The sequence below is a fragment of the Opisthocomus hoazin genome, chromosome 4 (genome assembly GCF_030867145.1).
Source record: "Opisthocomus hoazin isolate bOpiHoa1 chromosome 4, bOpiHoa1.hap1, whole genome shotgun sequence".
Taxonomy (NCBI): Eukaryota; Metazoa; Chordata; class Aves; order Opisthocomiformes; family Opisthocomidae; genus Opisthocomus; species Opisthocomus hoazin.
In genome coordinates this window covers 68,360,194-68,387,217 of record NC_134417.1, presented here as the reverse complement: position 1 = coordinate 68,387,217, position 27,024 = coordinate 68,360,194, and the positions used below count along the sequence as shown (strand labels likewise).

The following is a 27,024-nucleotide window of genomic DNA, read 5'->3' as shown; positions in this document are numbered from 1 at the left end:
TTGTGAGGCTAGGTCACCTGCTAAATGCTTTGGAATATGAAATATTGAAGGGAGTTTTTGATCTGATGTAGGAGAATAATTTATGAGGAACATGATCTGATCAGGATTTGTGGGAGAGTTTATAGAGAAGGAAGAGGACCAAGTGCGTCGAAATGCCTGACTTCAGTAGCAGAGCACGTGACTGGATGGTTGAAAATAGTCATTTATAAGGTCATTTTTGTGATACCCAGTCTCTAGACCAGTCAAGAGAATGAAGGAATGGTAAAGTTAGGAAGCCTTTAAAATTGAGCAAGTTCTTGCTGTGGCTGAATCCTCACTGGAGAAAACTGCCGAAGACAGAAAGCAGTGGGACTCTTAGAGGAACAGCTGCAGACATGGAGTAGCAGCAGTAGTGTTTGCTGGCTTTCTCTAAGGCTCTCACTCCGTTGGGCACTGTCTCCTAAAGTACAGCTAAGGCAGGTTGAAGAATTCAAACCCTTATCTGACTTACTTCCTTGGGTTTCTTTTGTTGTCCCCCCCCCAAGCTCAAAATCTCATTTAAAAGCAGTTCTCACTAACTAGATGTGTGGCCTCCCTAAGTGGCTTCCCTGGTACTCCTCATGACTGCCCCACAAAGTACAGAACAGTGGGTAAGCTTCATCTTAAAAGTGGTCTGACGTACAAGCAAAGCTCAAATGCCAGTCAGCTGCTGTGTTTTCATCTCTTAAAACTGATATTTTTCTAGCTGATTTCTGATTATTTTACCTTTAACAGGTTGAATATATGTGATCCCTACGGAGTTCATTGGTTGCAACACAGCCTTGCTTTCCAGTTACAGGTGCCACTGTTGAGTGTGTTGCGTCACTGCTTCTCCTTGCTACTAGGTTTTTCTGCACCCTTTAGAAAAGCAGGAACCTTAGGTTGCAGTGCTCTTCCCTTCACATGTTTAGACACTGTTAGTGCTTTTACTAAAATGATCATCTGTTGCCCACATTGTTCTTTTTTTTTCTTTCCTTGGAAATCAGATACTGCAGGATAAGGTTGCTTTGTTAGTGATGGGTGAGATGAGGTACATTAATGCAGTACACCATTAAAAATTTCTTATTCTGTGTTGTCTGTTTTCCTGAGTAGAACTCTTGTGAGCATTTTACCCCAGGCAAAGTAAAATTACATTTGGGGTATAGAGGAGAACAGCTTTGGTCCTTACCAGCCAGGATGACTGAATCATTATTTCAGCTGAGTTTGTTACCAGGTAGACTTTGTGACTCTTGACGAGTTGATCGGTAACTGCTGAATCATTGTGTCAAATGGCTTAACTTCACCATGAGGTTAGAGGCACACGTGGCTTCCTTACCAGAGAGGTCTGTTGGCTTGGTACTTACTGCACTAATGACTGAGACACTTGCCATTTCTGATTAACAGAAGTAAATTCATCAGAAATAACTAACTTTTATAGCTAAATGCAATATAAAGCTAAAATATATGTGTGATGTTGTATATAAGCCTAGTTTTCCTTATGGCCAAAATATAGGCTGTGGATGATTTGATTTTTTAAATTTTTAGATTTTTAAAATATAAATTTAATTAAATTACTTCATTGATACATTTAAGGAAAAAATTATTATCGTTGAAGATCAAGCAACAAACAGATTGAAAGGATTTTTCTGGAGGGAGAGAGAGGAAGATGGGACAATCTCTGCAATACATTCAGTTTTTAAGAAATAGGAAGAACAGAAATGATGCAAAGCCTATTAGTATTTGCTGTGTAATTCCATCATTATTGCTATATAAATAATATCAACACTAGATGTCATACACTGCTAGGTGATTTACAAGCTGATATGCAGATAACGGTCCCTGCCCAGAAATACGAAGCTGTGTGTTTAAACGGTGAAGATGACCGCACTTGTTGGTAGCTTCATGCTTATTGTTTCCTCTGACATTTGTTTGAAACCAATCTAACAGTCTTACAGTTATCTGAGAACAGAGTTCAGCTGGGATAGTCTTTTTGGAAAAAACTGTTCAAAGGAGGGATTTGGACAGAAGGCTGAAAGGATGACACGAGTTCGAAAATTGGTTCTAGCTGTAAAGAAATGTATAGAAGAAAGGGCCAGAGACAGAGATGAAAATCATACAGCTTTTGCACTGCAGAAGACATTTAGTCACAAAAGCTGTTGGTAAGCAGCCAGCTCCAGTGCAAGCCACTTCTAATTTGGCACTCAGCTTTTTTTCTTTTGAAATGTCACTCAGAATATTGAAATAAAAGCTAGGAGTGGCATGGGATTGTGGAAACAGTATTCCTGACTGTCCAAGGGAAGGCCGAGCTCAAGTCACTCATAAATGAAAACAATAGCTTTCTGGTTAAGGAAAAATTATGGATGTTGTTGATCCTTTTTGCATCAGGAATGGTTTAATTCTGTGTTGTGGTGCACTGTTCCTCCTAACAGGCATAGGAAACTGTGGTGGGTTGACTGTGGCTGGACACCAGGTGCCCACGAAAGCCGCTCTATCACTCCCATCCTCAGCTGGACAGGGGAGGGAAAATAGAACAAAAGGCTCCTGGGTGGAAGTAAGGGCAGGGAGATCATGGGCAAAACAGATCCAACTTTGGGAAATTAGTTGAATTTATTACCAGTCAAATCAGAGTAGGATAATGAGAAATAAAACCAAACCTTAAAACACCTTCCCTCCACCCCTCCCTTCTTTACAGGCTCAATTTTACTCCCATTTCTCTACCTCCTCCCCCCAAGTGGCGCAGGGAGATGGGGAATGGGGTTTGCGGTCAGTTCATCACACGTTGTCTCTGCTGCTCCTTCCTCCTCAGGGGGAGGACTCCTCACACTCTGCCCCTGATCCAGCGTGGGGTCCCTCCCACAGGAGACAGTTCTCCAGAAACGTCTCCAGTGTGAGTCCTTCCCACAGGAGACAGTCCTCCACAAGCTGCCCCAGCATGGGTCCCTTCCATGGGGTGCAGTCCTTCAGGAGCAGACTGCTCTAGCGTGGGTCCCCCGCGGGGTCACAAGTCCTGCCAGCAAACCTGCTCTGGTGTGGGCTCCTCTCTCTACAGGTCCACAGGTCCTGGCAGGAGCCTGCTCCAGTGCAGGCTCTCCATGGGGTCACAGCCTCCTGCAGGCATCCACCTGCTCCAGTGTGGGGTCTTCCATGGGCTGCAGGTGATATCTGCTCCACCATGGACCTTCATGGGGTGCAGGGGGACAGCCTGCCTCACCATGGTCTTCTCCACAGGTTGCAGGGGAATCTCTGCTCCAGCGCCTGGAGCACCTTCTCCCCCTCCTTTTTTGCTGACTTTGCTGTCTCAGAGCTGTTTTTCTCACATAGTCTCACTCCTCTCTCCTGCTGCAGTTTCTATTGCACAGGTTTTTTTTCTCGCTTCTTAATTACATTATCCCAGAGGCGCTACCACCGTTGCTGATGGGCTTGGCCTTGGCCGGCAGCGAGTCTGTCTTGGTGTCAGCTGGTACTGGCTCCATCAGACACATAGGGGAAGCTTCTAGCAGCTTCTCACAAAAGCCACCCCTGTAGCCCCCCCTGCTACTAAAACCTTGCCACGCAAACCCAATGCAGAACGATATATGAAGCATGGTATGAAGCATGGTTTGTTTGGTTCACAGTATAACAAATGTAAGGATTAAGCCAGTTTTGTGTTCCTCACTTTTAGCGTACACTATCTTTGGATCTGTGCTCCACAATTCAGTTGTATCCCTTTGCCACTCCTGCACATTGTTCGTCTTGTTTTTTTGTGTTGTACTAAGCCAAAGATTACTATCTTTCTACAGAAGGTCATACTTAATCATACTAGCTGACACAAAACCACTAAATCCAAGAAGCTTTTCAACCTATTTTCATCTTTTTAGTAAAGAGAATAGCAAGTTCTTTATTGATGCATGCTTATATAAGACCTTTCTTAGGTGTCTGTAGGTGATGGGCTACTACCTTAACATGAGTCAGTCCAGAAGTGGGACTTAGACTCAGTTGCTGACCTACCTTTAATCATTGTTACAGTCTTTTGGAAACAAGCTATCTAGGGGAACCATAGGTGAAATGACAGCAATACAATGAAAAAGATTGTAAGGCTTTTTAGAGCCAGTTTAGGAGAGAGTGAAGACAGTGCTTGTGTTCTAGGCAGTATTTTTGTACTGAACATTACATTAAGTCCATAAGTGAAACAGGCCCAGAAGAGCATATGCTGTCAGAGTCAAAGATTTCCGTTTGAACCTTAGATTGCTCTAAGTAAAAGACATGATTCATGTGTGCCGTAGCATGGACTTGGTTCTCAAATTGGTGGTTTTCTCTGAAAATTTGCAGAAATTGTTTTGAGTACTCAGGAAAGGGGTTTAACCCATTTTGCCAGATGTACCATACTTGGTAGGAGTCGTATGAATGAGAAAAAAATGGTAGGCATTTCTGTTTAGGAAACATACAGAATTGGAGGCCAGAGTGGAGTACTTGATGTAAGAGATCTTGAAACGTCTGTAAAGACTTTGGATTTCGGAAGGAAGAATTAGCTCTTCACAGACTTCCATCAGCAGTGGAGATGGTATCATTGACAGCCCCTCGGATGCTTCCTTTGCTGTTAGCCCAAATCACCACTGGGACAACCTCGGTCCTTACTTTAGCAGGATATTACTAGTGTTTATGGGAATTCTGGTAGTGTTAGTAACAGTTCTTAGACAAGGGGCCAATTGAATTTAAGGCTTATAAAAAGTCAGGATAATAGTCTGTGTGTTTTATTTGATAAATGCTTAATGATCTGTCAGCAGATTCTGTATCTTAGAATAGAAATAGTCACTGTCTCCTACCCAGGATTTTTACTGCATGCAGGAGATTCTTAGGCTGTAGGAAAAGCTTAAGAATCTTAGTAAAACAGAGAAGAAACTGTAAGTACTAATAAAGAATTTTCTAGCATTGTATGATGAATAAAAATATCAATAATTTCTTTTAGTAGATGTGGCTTTCAACATCAGGTGAATAATAATACTTCTCACAACATTATTTAAACCAGCTCATACTTCTATATAGCTGTCAGTAATGACTAAAATGATTTCTTGAAGTGCTTGCTAGTACACTGTGGGTTTTTTGTTATGGTAAATTTGGGAGAAAAAGTACTTTGAGTTAATGAAATAACCATAACTATCCAAGGTTTTAATGCATCAATATTGACCTACTGTGTTGGAAACTGAATGATTCAATAATTGTATGAATTAATTCATTGCATATGAGCTTTAAATTACTTGCTTGGCTCTTCTGTAGGTTTTTATAAGTCATGGCTTACCCATACTTCTCTTAACTCGGAAAACAGTGAGCTTTAGGTTTATGCTGCACTGGAGGTCGCAGTGTAACTTTTTTAGTAGCAAGCTGGACTTACATGGGCTGTCTAACCCAAGGCTCAGAGGGGATGTTGTGAGAGGGAACCCTGTGTGGATTAGTGTACCTTGTTGCTGCGGCTCACCTTTTTCTAGTACCTTACTTGTCTTGCTTAAAGCAACAGTGCAATGTGCTGTGTAGTTTGTATCGTGTATATAAGTGCTTTGCATTCAAAAATCTGTAAATCTTTGAGCAGTATCAGACTTGCTTTAGTCTCCAGCTGTCAGAACTACCTTTATAATTTCTTTTTACACTCGTTTTTATTTTGGCTTGATTTTTCTGTACATATGTACATTTTCATATATTTTTATGTTCATAGAGATATATACATGCGTATACATTTATCTAGATATAAATATATAACATTTGTTTAGAGAGACAAAGAGACTGTAAATATGGTGATTTTCATCCCACAAGCATGACAAATTTTATTAAATCCTGAAGAAATGGTTGTGTTGATGTTAGTTTCCCAGAGTGAGGGAATGTGCCAGTTGTTTATTATTCAAGTTCACAGCCTTGTGATCTTGAATCTCTTGCTGCTTTTCTGCAAATACAGATAGTAGTAGGTGTGAATGTTACAGCCCTTTCTTTTCTATCACTTTTTTCAGCACTTTTTTCATGCTTTTGTCACCTCAAGTTTGGATTCTGCAAAGAGCTACAGCACGAAGCAAAATCTGGAAACTGCAACTAGAGTAAAGTCTGTCTGCCTTGTGGTTAAGTGGTATTTCCCATAGACAGTGCACATTTTCACTCTATAAGTAGATTTTTTAGGCAAAATTTAGCATTCTGTACCTCTGAAGTTGTGAACCAAATAATGAATTTGTGCCTGTGAAATGTGTTCATTTACCCTCTTTTGGGCATTGGTTGTCTTCTCTGAACTTTAAGTCATGGATTCAGCTGGACTTTTCAGCGCTGGCTTGACTTCCCCTTCAACTGAAGAGTTGACCCTTTGATTTCTGTAAAAGATAAGGAGAGAAGAGGAGGGAGTGTTGTGGCACTTAAAAGCCCATGTATGTATCCGGATTGAGGTGCTGGATGCCTTTGGCTGCTCTGGTGTTTGGCATACCCGTTTATGACAAGCGAGAAGAACAAGTAACAAAACTATTTTTTTCCCCAAACCCAATGGTGGTTTTAAAAATGCCACAAAATTGTTCTAGAAAATTTGTGTGTATTTTAAGTAGATACTTGTGAGCTGCCTGCAGTAGGTGGTTCTTACCGAGGATTTCGATGTTTTTAGAGACAGTTGGACAATTTTTTGGCAGATAGCTTTGTCAGAAGGGCAAATATTGAGCTTGAGCAAGGAAATAGCCTTCTAGGAACGTTTTTTCGATTTATCTCTTGGGGAAAAAAAAATCTGCTGATAGTTCATGCTGCAAGGGTTCAAAATGTAGCTTGCTGATAGACTTATTTGAGCAGGGATAGTCTTTGTGCTGTGAAGCGATAGTAAAACAGCACGATGACACTTTCAAAGTGTTAAATTCATCCTAGAGCTTTTCATCATTTGACTAATACAGAAAAATGCCTTTCTATTTGTTTAAGGACAGAGAATCTGCAAGCAGGCAGGACTTACTTTTCATTTTAAATTAGGATGCATAGCTTCTTAAAACAATAGTTTTATTGTTTTTTTCCTGACAGCTTTATTTTGTAGTGGAAAAAACTTGTACTAATAGTTACTGCTAAAGCTACCTTTTGAACTACTTTTTAACCCTTTAGAGAGAAATTTTGGGTTTAAAAGGAGGTATTGGTTTGATAGTCTTCAAATTCTACTTTCATTCACACAGTTTCTGCCTCTGAACTGTTAAGGATAAAGTGAAATATCTACCTCGAGCTATGACACAGCATTTGTACCCATTCAGGGCTTGCATCTTCTGCAAAGATTCTTCTATAAACCTGCGTAAGTCTGAGTAATGGAAAACTAATAGGTTACAACATATAGGCAGTTGAATAGGGATTATTAGAGAGAATTTCAGCAAAGTTGGGGAAAAAAATAGGAAGTTTTTTAAAAAAATAAAGGGGGGGAGATGAATATGGGCAGGATAGTCTCTTTAATTGATACAACTCAGTTAACCTTGCTATTATATTACTAGAGGTTATGAATATTTTTGTTCGTGTGTGAAATACTGTTTTGTAAGAAGTAGTGTCTGATTTATGGCTTTCACGGGTCACCACAAAACGTTGTGCTATTCTGAAACCAGATGCACTGTAACCTGATTCAGGAGTGAGTCACATGCTTTAAACTACTACAGCATGGAATTCCAGTGATGACAGAGAGCTGAATATTGAAAACAGAAATGTACGTTATGAGATTATCAAGCCTAGAAGGTAATGATTAGATAGCTAAAGATACTAGAGAAACCGCATCTGGTTTGGGAGGAGACAGTGAAGGTGTTCTCACAATTAAAAATACTCAAGCCCTGGTTGACTGTAACACAGAAACTGGAGACAGTTCTACACTGGATTTTAAAGTAACATTTTACTTTGGATTAGAGAAGTAACAGGAATCAGTACATTGAATATAAAGCAACTCAAAGTGGGAGGAAAAGATGTGATTAACAAATACGCAAAGGACTGCAGACATTCAAGATATGCAGGTCTCATTAGTGCAGCCATCCAGCGTGTTATACAGTCTACTTTGAAACAGAGTTCAAGCACTTAATGTGAAAGACAAAGTCCACCTTCTTTGCAATACTGAATTGCTTCTGTTAACTTTGTACGAGGAGCTTGATATGCCTTTGTGCCAGCTGAAGCCTTTAATCTCAATACTTCCTCAGGGATTCCTGCTGAATGCTTCTGCACAGAAATGGGTACTTTCGCTACCACACCCCAGTCCACTGTAGTGACTGCAGAAGGGATGTGGCCTCTTTTTTATCACACTTTCTTCTCTACTCATTCCACAGCTAATTTGGAGGTAACACGTCTGCTACCTCTCTAAAAACTTTGTGTTACAGACTTTAGGTAAAAATAGCGGGACCCACTGACTTGAACATCAGTGTTATCTAGTTTTAAAAACTACTGAAGAAGAAGCCACGCATGAAGTCTTTTACAGTTTTTAGCTGCTGTGTCTTTCTTCCCAGTGCTGTGATCTCATTTTTTTTTTCTCAAGGCAGATGCAAGAGTTGTGGGATGGAACATTAGGAGACATATGGATAGCAAATGCCATGGGTAGGGGGAGGAGGGAATAATAAAAATTTTTTTTTAAAAGCCATTAATATTGACTTAAGGACTCTGAACTGAAAAATGAAGAACTTCACGTTTTTCTGTTCATACTGCAGTTTTCAGATGCATTGAAGTGATCTTTACTCGAAGTAAAACTGTAACAAAAGAAATTGTGAAAGGGAGTTAATAAAAAAAGATACTGGTTTATCATAAAACAAATTTTATTGCAGAAGTAGAGAAACTCTGATTTTACTGAGTCTCCAAAGTTACATCTTACAGAGACCAAGATGACTTAGATTTAGCCTTGTATTTTCTATATCCAGGTTTTGCAGTGGGTAAAACCTCGTGTCAAAGACATCTGGCATTCTCATATCTAAGTGCCTCTATAGAATTCATCTCCCCATCCCTCGATGAGTTACCTTTTTCCCCTTTCCTCCTCCTTCCCGCCTCATTCCCTCGCTCCCTCCCTCCCTCCTTTCCTCTCCTTCCCCTCCTGTCTTTCTTTTCTTTGCCACCTTCCTTCCTCTCCTTTCTTCCTGCCTCTAGTTTCATACTATGTAAAGCTAAGTCAAACAAGCGAATTCACTTTGAATAGTGTTTGATACTTGTTAGTCTTATCCTTTAATGTAATTGGTTGTGAAGCATTTTGCCTGTGTTGCTAAATCCCTTTTCTCTGAAAACAAAAAACAGATAAACAAAATGTGCTATAATTTTTTTGACAACATCTTTAATCTCAAGTTTGGCGTACTCATATTGCCTAGCAAATGAATCTATCACATCAGCTGTCATGGAGTGAAAGAGAGATTTCTCTAAGAAACGTTTTTGCTGCCAAAATAGGACAACATAGAGGAAACTGTTTAGTTTTTGTCTTTTCCTCTGAATACTGTGTTACCGCTTCTTTAAAAGTGCAATATTTTGGTAACAAGTTTCTTTTTGAACTCAAACTGATCAGAGGTTTTCAGAGAGAAGAAAGGACAGAAATCCGGCTGACCAAACAGCTATCATCAAGACATCCTTCTATCGCAGGATGAGATCAACTGTGCCTAAATTTTTCTACTAAAATACTTGTCCAGTCTGTTTTCAGTAATTTCTGAAAGGGAAATTCCACACCCAGCCTCCATAGCTTCTTCCTTTATTAATAAAATAGTATCAGGGTTATTCTTTGTCCTGAACAAAGCACGGGAGAACTCTGAGAGAGAGAAAGGCTTACTGTGTAGTGCCTGGTGGGGTGTATTCAGGGACAAGGAAAAGGGGAGGTGACATATGGACTTGTAGCCATAGCATAAGGTAGTAACTGAGGTAAATAATGTTTTCTTTTGTCAGTTTCATTACCAGCTTCTTCCACTCTCCGCTGTTCACCAAGAGCAATGTGGTCTGATTTTGTATGTAGGCAGTGCCTGCCTTCAGGTGGCTGAGCTGCCTGTTTAAAACTAGAAGTGATTGGAACTGTTCGTAATTAGCCTTAGGGATCACAGAATCACAGAATGGTAGGGGTTGAAAGGGACCTCTGTGGATCATCTTGTCCAACCCCCCTGCTGAAGCAGGGTCACGTGGAGCAGGTTGCACAGGACTTCATCCAGGTGAGTTTTAAATATCTCCAGAGAAGGAGAATCCATAACCACCATGGGCAACCTGTTCCAGTGCTCCGTCACCCTCAGAGGCAAGAAGTTCTTCCTCATGTTCAGGTGAAACTTCCTGTGCTTCAGTTTGTGCCCATTGCCCCTTGTCCTGTCACTGGGCACCACTGAAAATGATAGAATCATAGAATGACAGGTTGGAAAAGACCTCTAAGATCATCAAGTCCAACCATCAACCATCAACCCAACACCACTATTCCTACTAAACCATATCCTGAAGTGCCACATCTACATGTTTTTTAAACACCTCCAGGCATGGTGACTCTACCACCTCCCTGGGCAGCCTGTTCCAATGCCTGACTACTCTTTCAGTGAAGAAATTTTTCCTAATATCCAGTCTAAACCTCCCCTGACACAACTTGAGGCCATTGCCTCTCGTCCTATCACTAGTTACTTGGGAGAAGAGACCAACACCTGCCTCACTACACCCTCCTTTCAGTCAGTTGTAGAGATCCCTCCTCAGCCTTCTTTTCTCCAGACTAAACAGCCCCAGCTCCCTCAGCCGCTCCTCACAAGACTTGTTCTTTAGACCCCTCACCAGCCTCGTTGCCCATCTCTGGACACGCTCCAGCATCTCAATGTCTTTCTTGTAGTGAGGGGCCCAAAACTGCACACAGTACTCGAGGTGCAGCCTCACCAGTGCTGAGTACAGGGGCACGATCACCTCCCTACTCCTGCTGGCCACACTATTCCTGACACAAACCAGGACGCCATTGGCCTTCTTGGCCACCTGGGCACACTGCTGGCTCATGTTCAGCTGGCTGCCAACCAACACCCCCAGGTCCTTTTCCACTGGGCAGCTTTCCAGCCGCTCTTCCCCAGGCCTGTAGCATTGCATGGGGTTGTTGTGACCCAAGTGCAGGACCCGACACTTGGCCTTGTTGCACCTCATACCATTGGCCTTGGCCCATGGATCCAGCCTGTCCAGATCCCTCTGCAGAGCCTTCCTACCCTCAAGCAGATCAACACTCCCACCCAACTTGGTGTTATCTGCAAACTTACTGAGGGAGCACTCAATCTCCTCATCCAGATCATTGCTAAAGATGTTAAACAAGACCGGACCCAAAACTGAGCCCTGGGGAACACCACTCATGACCGGCCACCAGCTGAATTTCACTCCGTTCACTACCACTCTCTGCGCTTGGCCATTCAACCAGTTCTTTATCCAGTGTAGAGCATGCCCATCCAGACCATGGGCAGCTGGTTTCTCCAGGAGGATGCTGTGGGGAACAGTGTCAAAGGCCTTACTAAAGTCCAGGCAGATGACATCCACAGCCTTACCTTCATCCACTAGGCAGGTCACCTGACCATAGAAGGAGATCAGGTTGGTCAAGCAGGACCTGCCTTTCATGAACCCATGCTGGCTGGGCCTGATCCCCTGGTTGTCCTTCACATGCCCAGTGAGCACATTCAGGATGAATCACTCCATAATCTTTTCCAGCACCGAGGTCAGGCTGACAGGCCTGTAGTTCCTGGGATCCTCCTTCCGACCCTTCTTGTAGATGAGTGTCACACTGGTGATCCTCCAGTCATCTGGGATGTCCTCTGTTAGCCAGGACTGTGGACAGATGATGGAGAGTGGCTTGGCCAGCTCCTCTGCCAGTTCCCTCAGCATTCTTGGGTGAATCCAGTCTGGCCCCGTAGACTTATAAGTGTCCAGGTGGCATAGCAGGTTGTAAACTGCTTCTTCCTGGATTATGGGAGGTTTGTGCCACACTCCTTCACTATCGTCCAGCACTGGGGGCTGACTATCCTGGGAATAACTAGTGTGACTGTTAAAGACTGAGGCAAAGAAGGCATGAAGTACCTTTTCAGGCTGGGAAGCTGGTCCCTGGTATTCACTTAAGGAGGATTCCAGAATAACTCTTCATACCTGCAAACTGTTCAGAGTCAGGGAGCAGCCTGGAGAGGGAATGAACAGTGACTTCTGCTGGTTTTATGTATGAGGGGGCTTATGAGAGCAGCGCAGGTGTTGCTGCAGGGGCCTCTTGAACCTATGTGCCATGCTTCTGGTCTAGCCTGGTATTGCCTCTCTGGGAACTGTCCTTCCTACCTTCACATGGAGTTCTTTCACCATTGCTGTCTCTCTGACCCCAGTCCTACAAAGAGACTGGCACTTCCTACCATTCACCCTCCTTTAAGAAAAAAAGTATTCTTACAGTATACCTCAAAAGGCTAAAGCAAGTTTGGATTCACAGGGCTTTTATGATAGTGTCTCAGTTCTTCCATTTCAGAACTGGATTGTAACTTCTATAATTCCTTGCTGGCAAGAAGCAGCAGAAAGCTGCGTTGTCTCAGGAGCTGTCAGGAATCTGAGCTGTCATTCCAGGAACCAGTCTGTTGTTTCTCTTTCATTCCTAAGCTGATCCTTTTTGCCGGGATACTTTATTGTCCACTTCGAACTGCCTCTAAAGCATTCAAGAGAAGACTTAAATTCTTGCCAGCCTCTGTCATCTGCGTGGGTGAGGGTTTGCATTACGTTGCACTTCCATGTATTTTAGAGTGAGCAAGCAAATAGAGTCTTTTCTCAATGTGTGCCGTGCTAGCAGAAAAAGTATTTCTTATTGCCTTGGCACCTGACAAAAGATACAGGGAAGAAGAATGAATTTTTTAAAAGTTGCTCTAGCGTTATCCATTTTCACGCTAAGTGCACTACTATTCAGGACACAGAGTAGAAGAAGGAAATTATCTATTTCATCAATCTTGTGGTTTAATAACTATTATTGCAATAAAATACAGAACTGTAGAACAAACGATGCCAATTAAAATTAATGTCACACATTGACAAAGTAATTATATATGGCACTTAATGATATTTCAGTAATTCATCCTGATGTTGGCTATTGACTCCCAAGAGAAATGGAGGAGAGCTGTCCAGTAGTAATTATCTATTAAGAACGTTTATCACTCACGTGGATAGTCAAAATCTTGGCAAGAAGTAAAGAGAGCAGTCATAACGGACCCTTCCCACTTCATGGAAATGAGTGAAATTGTGTGCTAATTATTTTTCTTCTATTTTTTCCCTCTTGCAGAACTTTCCTTTTTGTTAGGGATGGTAACCCGAATAAACGGAACGTGCACAATGAGACATCTATGCACTTACTGTGTATGGGACCTCAGATCATGATCTCGGAAGGCGCTCTTCATCCTCGCCTGACACGACCCTCAGAAGACGACTGCAGAAGAGCGGATTGTCTGCAAATGATGCTGAAGTGGAAGGGAGCAAAGCTGGATGAAGGACAATATGAACGAGCAGCCATTGATGCTGTTGATAACAAAAAAAATACACCTTTGCACTATGCTGCTGCCTCAGGGATGAAAACCTGTGTTGAGGTAAAAGTTGATACATAATCACAAGTCTGTATGCTGCTATTAGTAAGTGACATGCACAGTGTTTCCCAAAGCTGTTTCAGGAAAAAAAAATTCTGATATCACATATTGAATTAACTTTTTAAATCTGTTTTTCATTAATTGGAAAAATGACAAACAGCCCAAAATGCACACTGTCTGAAGAAAGCAATCGAATAAATGGATTATGTACACATTAACTTCATGACACAAACTCCTAAGCCCAAAGAAGACTCGGGTAGGGTTATTAAAATTGAAAAAATTACAAGACTCTAACACTGGAGAAAAAACTTTAAAGGTAGGCATAGGCATACCTATGTAAAAAGTAGTGAAATAACTGCTGGAGAGAAAATCAGAGCTCTTTTTCTTCTGCTCTGTAGCTGAGACTGGGAAATGCTGTCCATGTTTCAAGAACAGGTTTGATGTCTTTAATTTACAGTGCCCAGCTTTGTTGGAGGATGCCATACACCTGTGCTAACATACTTTCGTGTAATTACCTTCTCATAAATGAAAATTTACTTTAGTGTTTGTGAATGTAGCAGATAGTAATGACTAATTGGGAATCATAATGACTTTGAAAGTCTCCCATCACATTTATTTTTAAACTATACCAAGTAATGTGGGCTAGTATTTAATTACATTAACCTGCATGGTTAAACAAGGAGCTTCTAGCGGAGATCAGGTGGAAGAGAAAGGTCCATAGAATGTGGAAAGAGGGGCAGGCCACTTGGGAAGAGTACAGGAACGTGGTCAGAGCGTTCAGGGATGCGACGAGGAAGGCCAAGGCCCACTTGGAATTGAAGCTGGCAAGGGATGTCAAAAACAACAAGAAGGGCTTCTTCAACTACATCAGCAGCAAAAGGAAGGCTAGGGACAATGTGGGGCCGCTGCTGAATGAGGCGGGTGTCCTGGTGACGGAGGATGCAGAGAAGGCAGAGCTACTGAATGCCTTCTTTGCTTCAGTCTTCAGTGCCAAGGCAGGCCCTCGGGAATCCCAGGCACCGAGGTAAGAGAGGAAGCCTACAGAGAGGATGACTTTCCCTTGGTTGAGGAGGACTGTGTGAGGGATCGCTTAAGCGATCTGGATGTCCACAAATCCATGGGCCCCGATGGAATGCACCCACGAGTGCTGAGGGAGCTGGCGGATGTCATTGCTGAGCCACTCTCCATCATCTTTGAGAGGTCCTGGAGGACAGGAGAGGTGCCCGAGGACTGGAGAAAGGCCAAGGTCACTCCAGTCTTCAAAAAGGGCAAGAAGGAGGACCCAGAGAACTACAGGCCGGTCAGCCTCACCTCCATCCCGGGAAAGGTGATGGAGCAGCTTATTCTGGAGGCCATCATCAAGCAAGTGGAGGAAAAGAAGGTTATCAGGAGTAGTCAGCATGGATTCACCAAGGGGAAATCATGCCTGACCAATCTGATAGCTTTCTACAATGACATGACTGGCTGGGTAGATGAAGGGAGAGCCGTGGATGTTGTCTACCTAGACTTCAGCAAGGCTTTCGACACGGTCTCCTATAATATCCTCCTAGAGAAGCTCAGGAAGTATGGGCTGGATGAGTGGTTGGTGAAGGTTGGGCAGAGATGAACCTGATGAGGTTCAACAAAGGCAAATGCAGGGTCCTGCACCTGGGGAGGAACAACCCCATGCATCAGTACAGGCTTGGGGTGGGCCTGCTGGAGAGCAGCTCTGCGGAGAGGGACCTGGGTGTCCTGGTGGACGACAGGTTAACCATGAGCCAGCAGTGTGCCCTGGCTGACAAGAAAGCCAATGGGATCCTGGGGTGCATCAAGAAGAGTGTGGCCAGCAGGACGAGGGAGGTTCTCCTTCCCCTCTACACTGCCCTAGTGAGGCCCCATCTGGAGTACTGTGTCCAGTTCTGGGCTCCCCAGTTCAAGAAAGATGAAGAGCTACTGGAGAGAGTCCAGCGGAGGGCTACAAGGATGGTGAGGGGACTGGAGCATCTCCCCTACGAGGAGAGGCTGATGGAGCTGGGCTTGTTTAGCCTGAAGAAGAGAAGACTGAGAGGGGACCTTATAAATGCTTGTAAGCATCTTAAGGGTGGGTGTCAGGAGGATGGGGCCAAGCTCTTTTCAGTAGTGCCCAGCGACAGGACAAGGGGCAGTGGGCACAAACTGAGGCACAGGAAGTTCCGTCTGAACATGAGGAAGAATTTCTTCCCTCTGAGGGTGACAGAGCACTGGAACAGGCTGCCCAGGGAGGTTGTGGAGTCTCCTTCTCTGGAGATATTCAAGACCCGCCTGGACAAGGTCCTGTGCAGCCTGCTGTAGGTGACCCTGCTTCGGCAGGAGGGTTGGACTAGATGACCCACAGAGGTCCCTTCCAAACCCTACCATTCTGTGGTTCTGTGATTATGTCGGTAATTTAGTTTAAAGACCACAAGAACAGACATCTAATATTTTGAAAAACAGCTAACATCTTCATAAGACTGTCTATTGCAACATCAAGATTTGTATTTTGAATGGTAAGAATTAGTTTGAAGTTCAGCATTTATATGTAAAATTTAGGATGTTTTTCTACTGTCTGTAACTTTATTGAGACTACACTCATTAACTTAGTATTATCAGCGAAGTTTATCACCTCATTAGTCACCTGCTTTTCTAGATAACTTCTGCATATCTTAAACAGTTAGGCTCCTGCACCTGTGGGACTTCTCTAGTGACCCCTCTCCACCGTAAAAACTGACATGCTCCCTGTACTTTCCTGATTTTCTCTGGAGCTACTTTTGATATTAGTGTTGCTTTTACTACCTTCTAATCTTGTACAGTTTTAAGCAATAAATTGCATATTGTAATAAATAGTTCAGATATTTTTGTTTGAGTTCCATTAGGACTCATGAATAAATACCATCTGATGCTGGGTATTTATATTAGTATTTGGTTTATTGGTTGTTCTAGAACCTCTTGAGCTGAGACATGATTTTGAAACAGACTTTCTTTTGTGTCCTGCATAAAACATGGGTGGTGCATTCACAGAGAATCTGGATTCTGACAATCTGTATCACTTTTCTACTTTATGTTATGTGAGATTGCTTTTGCACTTTGTCCAGCAGCCAACTTTACAAACACATTGACAGATTTACTGTGTGATGTTTTAAAATGGTTTATTCTGGGTTGTTATGAACTTGGCATAGTGTTAAAAAAACACAAACATTCAGAGCCTTCTTTATTGTGATTTTACACTTACCCTTTCCAGAATTTGTTCTTCACATTTTCTTCATCTGGAGACAATTTCAGTTTGTTACTTCCTGTATGATTCTGTCCCAGTGTTCTGCCTTCCCAGATTCTGCTGATGTTTCTCAAATTTTTTTCCACGCTTTTATTTAGTACCACTTTTTGAAAGTAGGCAGTGGATTACTTGTCTTTTTTCTGCTTCTGCAAGAATGGTGAATCGTAAGTAGATCTTGGGAATTGTTATTGAGTGATTCTTTGATGGTAACATTTTGAATTAGGTCTTGTAGACTGCTCTGGACAAAGTCAGGAGTTGCTTCTCGTGCTTGCTAACTTGTTTGTCTATTATTCAGTCACTTGTGTAGTCTGAAATTTTAATTTAATCATAATGTATTAGTATAGCATTTTCTCAATATACCTAAGAGACACTGACTGAAGTTCCCTTTATTTTTGTGGTTTCTGCCCTTGCAGCATTTCTGTTCCTGGTCAGTCTGTCACTTGTATTGTTTCAGTTTTGGTCGGATGGTTACGAAAGCTTTTTTATTTGAGTCCAGAATTGTATTCCACTGGGATTCTCTTGTAGTTTTTGATTGAGGTAGTTTATTTATCTGTGAGGTTTTCTGGTTTGTTTTTGTTAGTGTTTTTTTTAAGGTGAATGGCAACACCCTTCCAATAGTGTGAACTGCTCTGTGATTCTTATATAATACGTTCTGTGGTATTACTTTGTTACATTGATTGTATTGTCAAGTTTCCAGATAATAACTGAAAATTCTCATTTAAAATTTGTCATTTCAGTTCCCCAGCCTTAGCCATGCACCATCTTGAACTGGGTGCTCTTCTTTATCTTCTGTTTTTTCACTAGTCCTCTCTTTAAAAGCTCAGATAGTGTCTTCTTATTTCCAGTAGCCAGCACTGCTTTAATTCTGTTAGTACAAAGATGATCATTCCTAGTTTTCTGAGCTTCTAATGAATGGAAACTCAGCTTCCTTCTGCCATTTTCTGTGCTATAACTTAAGCCTCTGTCTCTCTGGTCCCTTAGTAAGTAAGATGCAAGTCACTGTGTAGTCTTTGCTAGCTGAATTATACTCAGACACAGCTAATTATGTACATGGTAGCTGAATTACATACAGGTATTGCCTGGATCTTCCTGTCAACTAGAATCAATCTTCATTTGTATGGTTATATGATTGATTTAGTGCCTCTTTTGATGCGATTGATTTGTAAACAAATACCAGGCTGTCTCCTAGGTCTGTGTTAATACTGCTTTTATCTTGATTGTCAACTTTTAATTCTTTTTAGATTTGATAAACAAACAAAAATGTTAATTACAAAGAAGTGTTGTACTTTTCTCTTGTTCTCTTTTTTAGTGTCACTTGTTTGATCCAGCTGCCTGATAAGTTCTGGCTACAGGGATTTTCAGTCACAGTTGTTCTATCTACCCTTCCCCAAGAAGATCCATTTGCTTTTAAACATTATTGTACATTAGAGGACAAATGTGTATGTCACATCACAAAATGAGAGATGTCAGAATTTAGCATTTAACGACCTCTTTGAGCAAAGTGGGTGAAAAACACATAAAATTATTTGACATGAGAATAGTTCCTTTAGGTAGAAGAATGGTAAACAGAAGCAAAGTTTAGTAACCAGTTTCCAACATATTTCAATTTCTGGTATTTACAAGCTTGCTTACTCACATTTGTGAAATAGTATGTCTGTTACACTGATTTGTTAAGTGCTTACAGTTGGACCCATATCGATATATTCTGGAAAAAAAAAAAAAAAGAACAATTACATTATCCACGGAAACTCTTACTTCTTTGTCTTCTGTCTCTTTCTCTACACTTGAGATCCCCAGGGAACTTAGACTTCAGATTTGCAAGGGATTTGAGTGAGGAGTCTTCTGCCTCAATGATTCTGCCTTTGTGCCCCAAAATGCAGCTATACCAGTGGTATTAGAGGTAGACACAGTTGTTCAAAAGTTTCATTTTCAAGAGCATAAAGCAAATGGGCTCACACAGTAAGATCCAGGCAGACTACAATGCCAGAAAGAATCACAGTCGTTGCAGAGTAAATTGTGGTTCTGGAGCTGGGCTGCAGCTTTAAACTGCAGACTGTAAAATCAATTGGTTTTAAGCTCATCGTGAAAGTTCATGGTTTGTGTTTCTTCACAAATGATCATTTTATTTCTCACTGTCTGTGACGTGATTCATTAGATGAATCTGGCTACTAGATTGCTAGTTCCCCTTTTAATTGTATAAACTGGGTTATGTTGTCATGACAATACGTACTGTTCAATTGACTAAACCATTTCTGACTCAAATTTGCTTTCAGTTTTTCTTTGAAGAAGAATTTACAGTCTGATCTATATGGATTGCCATTTGTCGGAGTTTGGACACAGTTATGTAGTCTCACTAGTCGTGGTTTCTACATTAGAAACATAGAGTACACCCCCAAGTTCAAATTCCGTTATGTGCCTTACCATAGGGTAGAGGACCTTGGATCCTAAGATTACTATCTGAGATTATCTTAAGTCCTCCAGTATAGTCTGTAGTCCTTCTAACTCCTTCCACAGGAACAGTATGATGAACAGGAATACTACATTATGAAAAGTCTGAAACAGAGTTTGATGAAGAAATTTAAAAATGATCTCTTTGTTCCTGGAAGTATTTGAGGATTTAAATTCTTAACAAAAAGAGATAAAAAACTGAATTGCCTAATCCTGAAGTCATCTTCTCTCTCTCACTGGTAAACTGAAGGTTACTTAGAACCCCAGGAGCAGCTTTTGCTCAGTTTTGTGGTGGTTACTCTCACTTCAGAACAGCATTACTCTTAAATTGTCTCCTCCTTTTTCCATTACTTTTCAGGAAAACCCCAGCCTTGTATCTTCCCCTATCGCCACCACACCTACGTAAGGAAAGGAAAAAACATAGTGCCTTGTGGGTGAGCCACCTACTAGTTGATTTGTTCAGCGTTGATAGTCATATGTGCTGTCTTGATACTTCTCCATTCACATTCTTCTCTGAGCAGAACAGCTGTGTGGAACCCATTGCTAAAGATAGTTTGGGCAAAGTTAATGTGTTTACCTCAAAATACTGAATAGAAAAAAGACTTAACTCATGCTGAATAGATTTGATTTTATGCAGATATATTCCACTCTGTCACAGCATATTTGGCATATAAAATGGCATTTTTTTAAATGTTTAAATTATTAATGTGATTATTTAAATTATTAATCTCCTTTTAATTACTTAAGAGATACAAGCATTTTTAATAGTGCTTCCAGAGAAATATGGCATCATCTTGTTGATTTGCATATTCCTCATCTTGCGGATTAGATTTTGAGCTGCATAGGTCTATGGAGCATTCTTTCAAGTATATTTTTTATTTTCTTCCTCAGAAGGCGTCTTAGTTTCCTCAGTTAAATTTCTTTGAAGAGTTTAAAATGTACAGACAGAATGTGAAACTCAAGTTAACAAAGTTTTGGCAATGTTAAGTTTAGGCAGAACAAGGTATCTGTATGCTGGGTATCTTGATAATTATCCTAGTATTATCTTTATTTCTGCCTGATACTCTGCTATGAAGATAAAATATGGTGTCATACTTAGTGACACTAATATCTTCTCGGCTAAATCTTATTATTGCACTGGTTTGTGGTATTTTGGGGTTTGAATTTCTTTTCATTTTGGAGAATGTGGGAAAAACGTCCAAAGAATCTACAAGAAGGATTCCAGTTTGTAAAATACATTCTGTATTTTACAGTGACAGGTGAAGAAATACGAGCTGAAGAGAAATGTAAGAAGTGATTGATCATGATCTAAAAGGTTTAGGTGAAGAACTGATCATTTGGGGGAAATTTATTTTTTTCGAAGTATCAAAATTAGAAGTTGACTTTTGAAATGTCCTGGCTAAAAATACAGGATAGTGTAGTGACCATCATGGTCTGAAGGCCATATTAATGTTTATAGATTTTAGTTTCATTTAGAAATAAGATGAATCATTTCAGTAGTGAATTGATTGTCTTGGGTGCTCCGTCATTAGAAGTTTAGCATGTGTTATAAAGATGTCATCATAAATCAGCAAAATGGTCCACTGCTGGCCTTTAAAATCTGTGGCATTTGTTGTCCTTGCTTATATCAGATCAGTTGATAGCAGGAGGCAAGGTTGTCAAGGTAATGAGAGCAGCACAATTAGTGTTTATTAGCTAGAGACTCCATTTCTGGGTGGTTACTGGTAAGAGACAAGGTTGGTGAAATTGCACAGTACTAGACCGTATTAGAATTACTAGGATTAGAATTATTTCATTTCACTTTTCTCCTGTCCTCAAAAATACAGTAGAGCTACCAATAGTATTATGCGCTATCTGTGAATTGGTACCCCATCCTCCCTCCTACCCAAGGAACCTCCCATTTTCTGTCAACACCAGTGTACCAGTGCTGGGAAGAATGGTATAGTTATACCCATATATAAAGAATATTTAAAGGTGATTCTAGCTCCATCTTGCCAGGTGCTTGAGGACCTCAGGCCCCTCCTTTTCTGTGGAGCACCAACCATTTCAAAAGAGAGGAATTTTAGTGTTTAAAACCTAACAGAGACATACTTTACAGCATTGCCTTCTAACACATTGCTGAGATTTTGTGGTTCCATGGAATTACTGTGGGTATAGGTATAATTATGTATGAAATGAAGTGGTAATTTATTGAATAACAATAAAGAATCTTTGTTTCCCAAAGACCGTTGCTATTATATTTGTCTCTTCTTCCTGTTTTCCTTGTTCGTATTTTTTTTGTTGTCTTCTTAACTGGCATGTCTGGGTGTTAGTAGAGTTGTTAAATAATAACTGTTTACTGTGCCATTTTACTTTTCAGCTTCTAGTAAAACATGGTGGAGATTTGTTTGCAGAAAATGAAAACAAAGACACCCCATGTGACTGTGCAGAGAAACAACACCACAAAGAGCTGGCTCTTAACCTGGAATCTCGAATGGTATTTTCACGTGATCCTGAAGCTGAAAGCATTGAAGCTGAATATGCTGCTTTAGACAAAAAAGAGGTCAGAGGATACTTTAGATTTGGGGTATTTTACACATTTGCAGCAGTTACATTGTGACTAAATTCTGCAAAGTGTTTCAGTAGGTATTGTACTTTGTACTGTGTATTTGTAAATGATTTCATTTTAACACAGCTCTTTATAGCTTTCAAGTTAAGCTCAGAGAACATAACAAATAAGTTGTCAAAACTAAAGAGAGGTTTTATTCATATACTTAATTACATGGACTGTCTTGAAAGTGTTGCAGACTGTGAGGCTGGAGGAAATACTGCGAGGCCAGTAAGCTGGGAAACAGTTTCTCTAAAACAAACGTATTTTACATGTTTTTATTTCTTAAGATGCCTTTCTGTCTAAAAGTGAGGGCAGGAGAAATTCTGAAAAGGAAGAAATCTGTGGGATGGAATAGGAAGAATGTTCTGATGGATCTTCCTAGACTGAGACTGGGTTGAATGTCACCAAAAACCAGCTGATTAGTGCAGGATTTCAAAACAGTTCATTTATCTTCTTGTTTTATAACATGATTCCTGAAGCTATTGCATACCAGAACTTGTATGAAAAACAGGTAAGAACAGGTGGTGTTATTCTGAAGTCAATTTTTGAAAGAGAGAGACAATTCCCTGATACAAATTTGCTTGAATTCTGGCATGCCTTACAGAGGCTGTGATTTGATAAGGGTAATTTGACGAAAAAGATTCTGAGCAAAAGTTCCCTCCCCCAGCCATTACCATATTTTAATTAACTAAAATTCTAAATAAGAATACATAGATAAATTATATGATTCAGAAAATATTATGAAATAATTCTGTGTAAATTAAAGGGCAATAGATTACTGTGTGGCTACTCCCTTCAAAAGTAGCATGGCCTCGCCTTTTACTAGCTTAGCCCACTTATGACCTAATGACACTTAAAAGAAAATTCATTCAGATTTAGATGTCACTAAGCTTTGATCACATCAACTGTTTACCTGAAAAATGCCACACATGGTCACTTCTATTTGAAAGTAAGAAAGTCTTTGTACTGTTCAATTTATTTTCTGACTAATTTTCTTGAATAATGCAAATATAAGCTAGCTTAATTAGATTGTTTATTCCTAGATCATAGGTTTTGAGATGAGGTTTAATATACTTGAATTGTGCATTGAAATAACAAATGTAATTAACTCATTTTAGTTTCTTTGAATATTCCCATATAGAGACACCGAAATTGTTGTAAGAGCATAGTTTGAAATGATATTTTCTCTGTTGGCAAAACCACGTTAAAAGACTGCTGCAGTTTCCTGCCATGATTGCAGTTTACCTCTCCTTTGGTTGTACAAGTAGAACTATTTGGATGGTTATGTTGTCCACTGGATCGTAGCAATGATTTGGCTTAAAAGAAGAAAAAAAATTTAAACACTGGTAATATGTAATTGTTTTATTTAATCTGAATAATTTTTATCATTACATTTATACCATGGGTTTGCTGGCATATGCAACAGCACACCTAAAAAAATAGTGAACTTACAAATATGGGTGGGGCAAATCAAGAACCACTTGAACAGGCTTTTCGGCAAGAGAAAATAATGTCATGTGGCTGTTTGAGGTGGATGCTCACAGAAAAATCAGCTTAAAGATGTGCTAGCTACAAGGGACTCAAAGGTAATTCTGTTAATCACTTCAATGAGACTGTTAGAAAATACAGTTCTGTTCCTTATTTGACTTGTTTTTAGCAAAGTTGTTGACCGTGAGAACTGAAATGCAGGCAGGCCTGCAGACCTAGATCCGTGTGATGTACCGGGGCACCTTTCCCATGTGCTCTAAAGATTCACAGGCTAAAAAATGTCAGCCTGGGATTTGGTTGGTGGTCTTGGGGCTTCCCATAGAGCAGTTCTGGCTCCATGTGCTCCCTTCTTTTTTTTCCCCCTCTCCTTTGTGACTTTTCAGTAGGGCAAGTTCTCTGACTTCCTGTGTAACAGCACGTGCTAGCACAAGAGAGATGCCAAGAGCATCTAGCCAGGGTGAAGGTCCTTTTTCAATCTCAGCCCTTGGAGTGGCCCAAACCAGTTGAAAAAAAACAGCCTTAGGAAGAGTAGTCCTGAACTGCAATCCAGATGACTGCGTGTCCTCATCCTCCAGGTCTGAGGACAAATGTCCACGATGGGCAGTGAAAGCTGCACTTACCACTGGGTATGGTGATGCCTCCAGGTGTTACTTTAATGGGGCATGATCCAAAAGCCTTCCCCAGAATACATATCCTTCAGCAAAATTCCCCCTCAGGGATTGTCCTCTACTTTTTTCCTCTCAATTTCATTCTCAACAAATATTAAACACCAAGGGAAGCGAGTGTGCAAAATGCTTGTTTAACGTAGTATTTAGATGGTAATTGTTCCATGATGCCCTTTAACATCCTCCCAAAACACAAAAAAATAATTCATAAAGAATTAAAAAACTTTGGAACACCAAGAAATGCATTTTCAAAGTCATTTTATCTCTTGAATGAAGGTTAGAGGAAAAGATAAAACATTTGAAAACCGTGAACAGGATTTCTTCCCAGACAAAAGAGCCAAACGGGCTTAACTCCCATGTTTATGATATGCACAGTAGTATCTGGAATGGTAATACCCCATACCTCCCCTTACAGACCTGCCATGTTTACAGCAGAAAATAATCTTATTTTTCATACAGAGCACGAGATTTTTGTAGTGGTCTGTGCAGTGTCGTTGAATTAAGTGTATATACTCAGAGTAATAACAAAGCTTTGTTTCTGATGTTGAGAACCAGTTCGTGTTGTTCTTAACATTGAAATATTACCAAGGAATTATGTGAGTGCTCATCTTTAGAGTTGAAACACTTGTAATAGTGGAAAAAATGACTTGTGCATACCTTTCTTTGATTACAGAGGCTCTCAAGCCGTTAAGAAATACAGATTGCTGAGTAGACCCACATGTCCAGTTTGAGAACATGACAGCAAGAGCTGTCCGCCTTCCCGCAGTTCAGTTTACTCCTTCCACAAGGGTTGCTGAATAAAATCCATTTCTGCCATACCCAACCTTTTAAAATCTGATTTTACTACAGTGCTCCCTGAAGCATATTTTTAAAACAACATTTCTGTTTTACTTTGGTTTTAGTACACTTCAGACATTTTTAGTGATCAAATTAGAGCTTACAGTTAAAGATGGGTAGTAAACAGGCCCTAATAGTTTTGAAATGCAAACATGATTTTTAAGTGTGTTTCCACAAAAAGCAGTCTGGAAGGAAAGCAGTGTATCAACACACACATAATCTGTATTTCAATATATAGAATAGGAATGCTAAATATTTTAAAAATGGAGTATAAAGCGTGACTCTAGCACTGTAGTTAGTTGTAGCGAGAGATTTATCTATGATGTGTAGGCAGTGGAATGGGTATTAGAAAAGAAGCCAGGAAAATATTTCAGATGACCACCTTGTCTTGGTTCTTTTCTCTTGGTTGATGAACAGTCTCAAAAAAAAATCTGTGTTAGATAAAATCTAAGTTTATATTTATCTTTTAAGTCTAATTGAAGTTACACTAAAAATATGATTGTGACTGATTATTTTTTAAACTACTTTTACCGATTCTGGTTGTTTTATTTGCACCATCTTTTAATTTGCTGTTTATTCTTGCATGGGAGCATGTTTGTCTTAGTGATCCCTGGAAGATAACAGGCATTTCCATTTCCATCACATCATGCAATGTTTTAAATTTACTCAAGAAACACCTGGGAATGAGCAGTACTTCAGAGCAGATCGTCCAGAACAGTTTTGACTCTGTCAGACTCAGAAAAATACATTGTGCAATAGCAAAGTGTATAATTTCTTACTTAATTTTACATATGTGCCACTGAATACTGTAGAAATACACTGCTAGTGAGTGTTTTACAGGTTTATTTAGTGTATAGTAATTGGAATGGTTTTCTTCAGTTCATAATTGATGTCAGATAAATATATATATATAAAATGCAAATATCATAAGTACAAGGAGTTCTCTGAAAATTATTAAAATGTACTTTATTTCTGTAGATAGAGAATGATTTATTAAGTGGAAGGAGAGAAGGGGACTACAGGTAGTTAAGATACATACCGATTTATATACATAGAGTGCCTATACTTTAATGAGTTAAATGGAGTAGTGATATTTTTTAAATATATGACTCCATTAACTATAGAACTCCATCCACCCATAAAGGAGGATATTTACATGAAGTATATTTGACACCATTTAATTATACAGTCATCACTGTAGCAAAGAGTCACTTTGCCCTTGTCTATTTTAATGGTACTTTAGAAGTGGAGAAAATAATAATAGTTTGAAATAACCTGTTAAAATAATCAGCTTACATATTAAAAGTACTTTCAGGAGAAAAAACATTATATAATTTATGATATCTAAATATTAGTGGTAAAAAATTGAGAAGAAAATAGTTAAAAAGAAGGGCTCTTGAGAATACAAAAGGGTTGAAATTTGTAGTGAGAAGCTCACCAATGGATTAAAGTAGTAACTCAAATAGAATATTCCAAAATCATTATATAGTTAAATGATGCTAATATTGAACAATGCCTTTTTCACAGCAAATATCTATAATCCATAAATGGGTATTAAAAGAGGTCTCTGAGCATCATGAGCTGTAATCAAAATACTTTACAGTACATTGCAGTGCAGAGCTAAGTCGTGTTTGAAGTAGTTAAAAACAAACCTTTATGATATTACAAAAAGGATATACATCCTTATAACTAAGGACTGTGTCCTTGCAAGTCTTGATGTCTTAGACACATGAACATTTTTAAGGGTTCTCATTGTATAAAGCCTTCACTCTGGAATTTCCATATAAGGCTGCTTTAATAGTGCCAGCCTAAGATTTCCTTTCTTTCAGCTTTTTCTGTGGGCTCATATGTTATTTTATGGAACAAATGTCTAAAGTTTCAAACACGTTCTTAAGAAATATTTCCCTCATTACTTAAAAAGATAAAATTAGGATTCTTAAAAACTGCAGGATCCAAAAATCCCTGCTGGGTTGTGTGAAATGCTCCAGCTGAGATAATATAATAGTCTTTTACTCAATGGAGATAATTGCCAGTGTTTGACCTAGAACCAATCAGTTAAATATAATTTTGAGCATATCTGCAACTCAGGATAAAATGCTAGGTCCTAAAATATACATGTATGTTGTAGGTTTAACAGAAAAGACATTTCTTTTTATCATATATGTCGTCTCCAAGAACTGAATACTGTTGTGCTGACAAAGCTACTTGTTTTACAGTTGCAATTCAAAGTGCAGTTCAGAT

At 39.9% G+C, this 27,024-nt stretch overlaps 1 protein-coding gene across 6 annotated transcripts in view; it reads left to right on the top strand.

The window, feature by feature from the left end:
* ANKIB1 (ankyrin repeat and IBR domain containing 1) overlaps positions 1 to 27,024 on the top strand; it is a 102,395-nt gene that overhangs the window by 41,440 nt on the left and 33,931 nt on the right. For all 6 annotated transcript variants that reach the window (XM_075419350.1, XM_075419351.1, XM_075419346.1 and 3 more), the window contains exons 3-4: positions 13,190 to 13,490; positions 21,563 to 21,745. In XM_075419350.1, the coding sequence (XP_075275465.1) occupies positions 13,190 to 13,490; positions 21,563 to 21,745 (484 nt within the window). The remainder of the gene's footprint in view (positions 1 to 13,189; positions 13,491 to 21,562; positions 21,746 to 27,024) is intronic.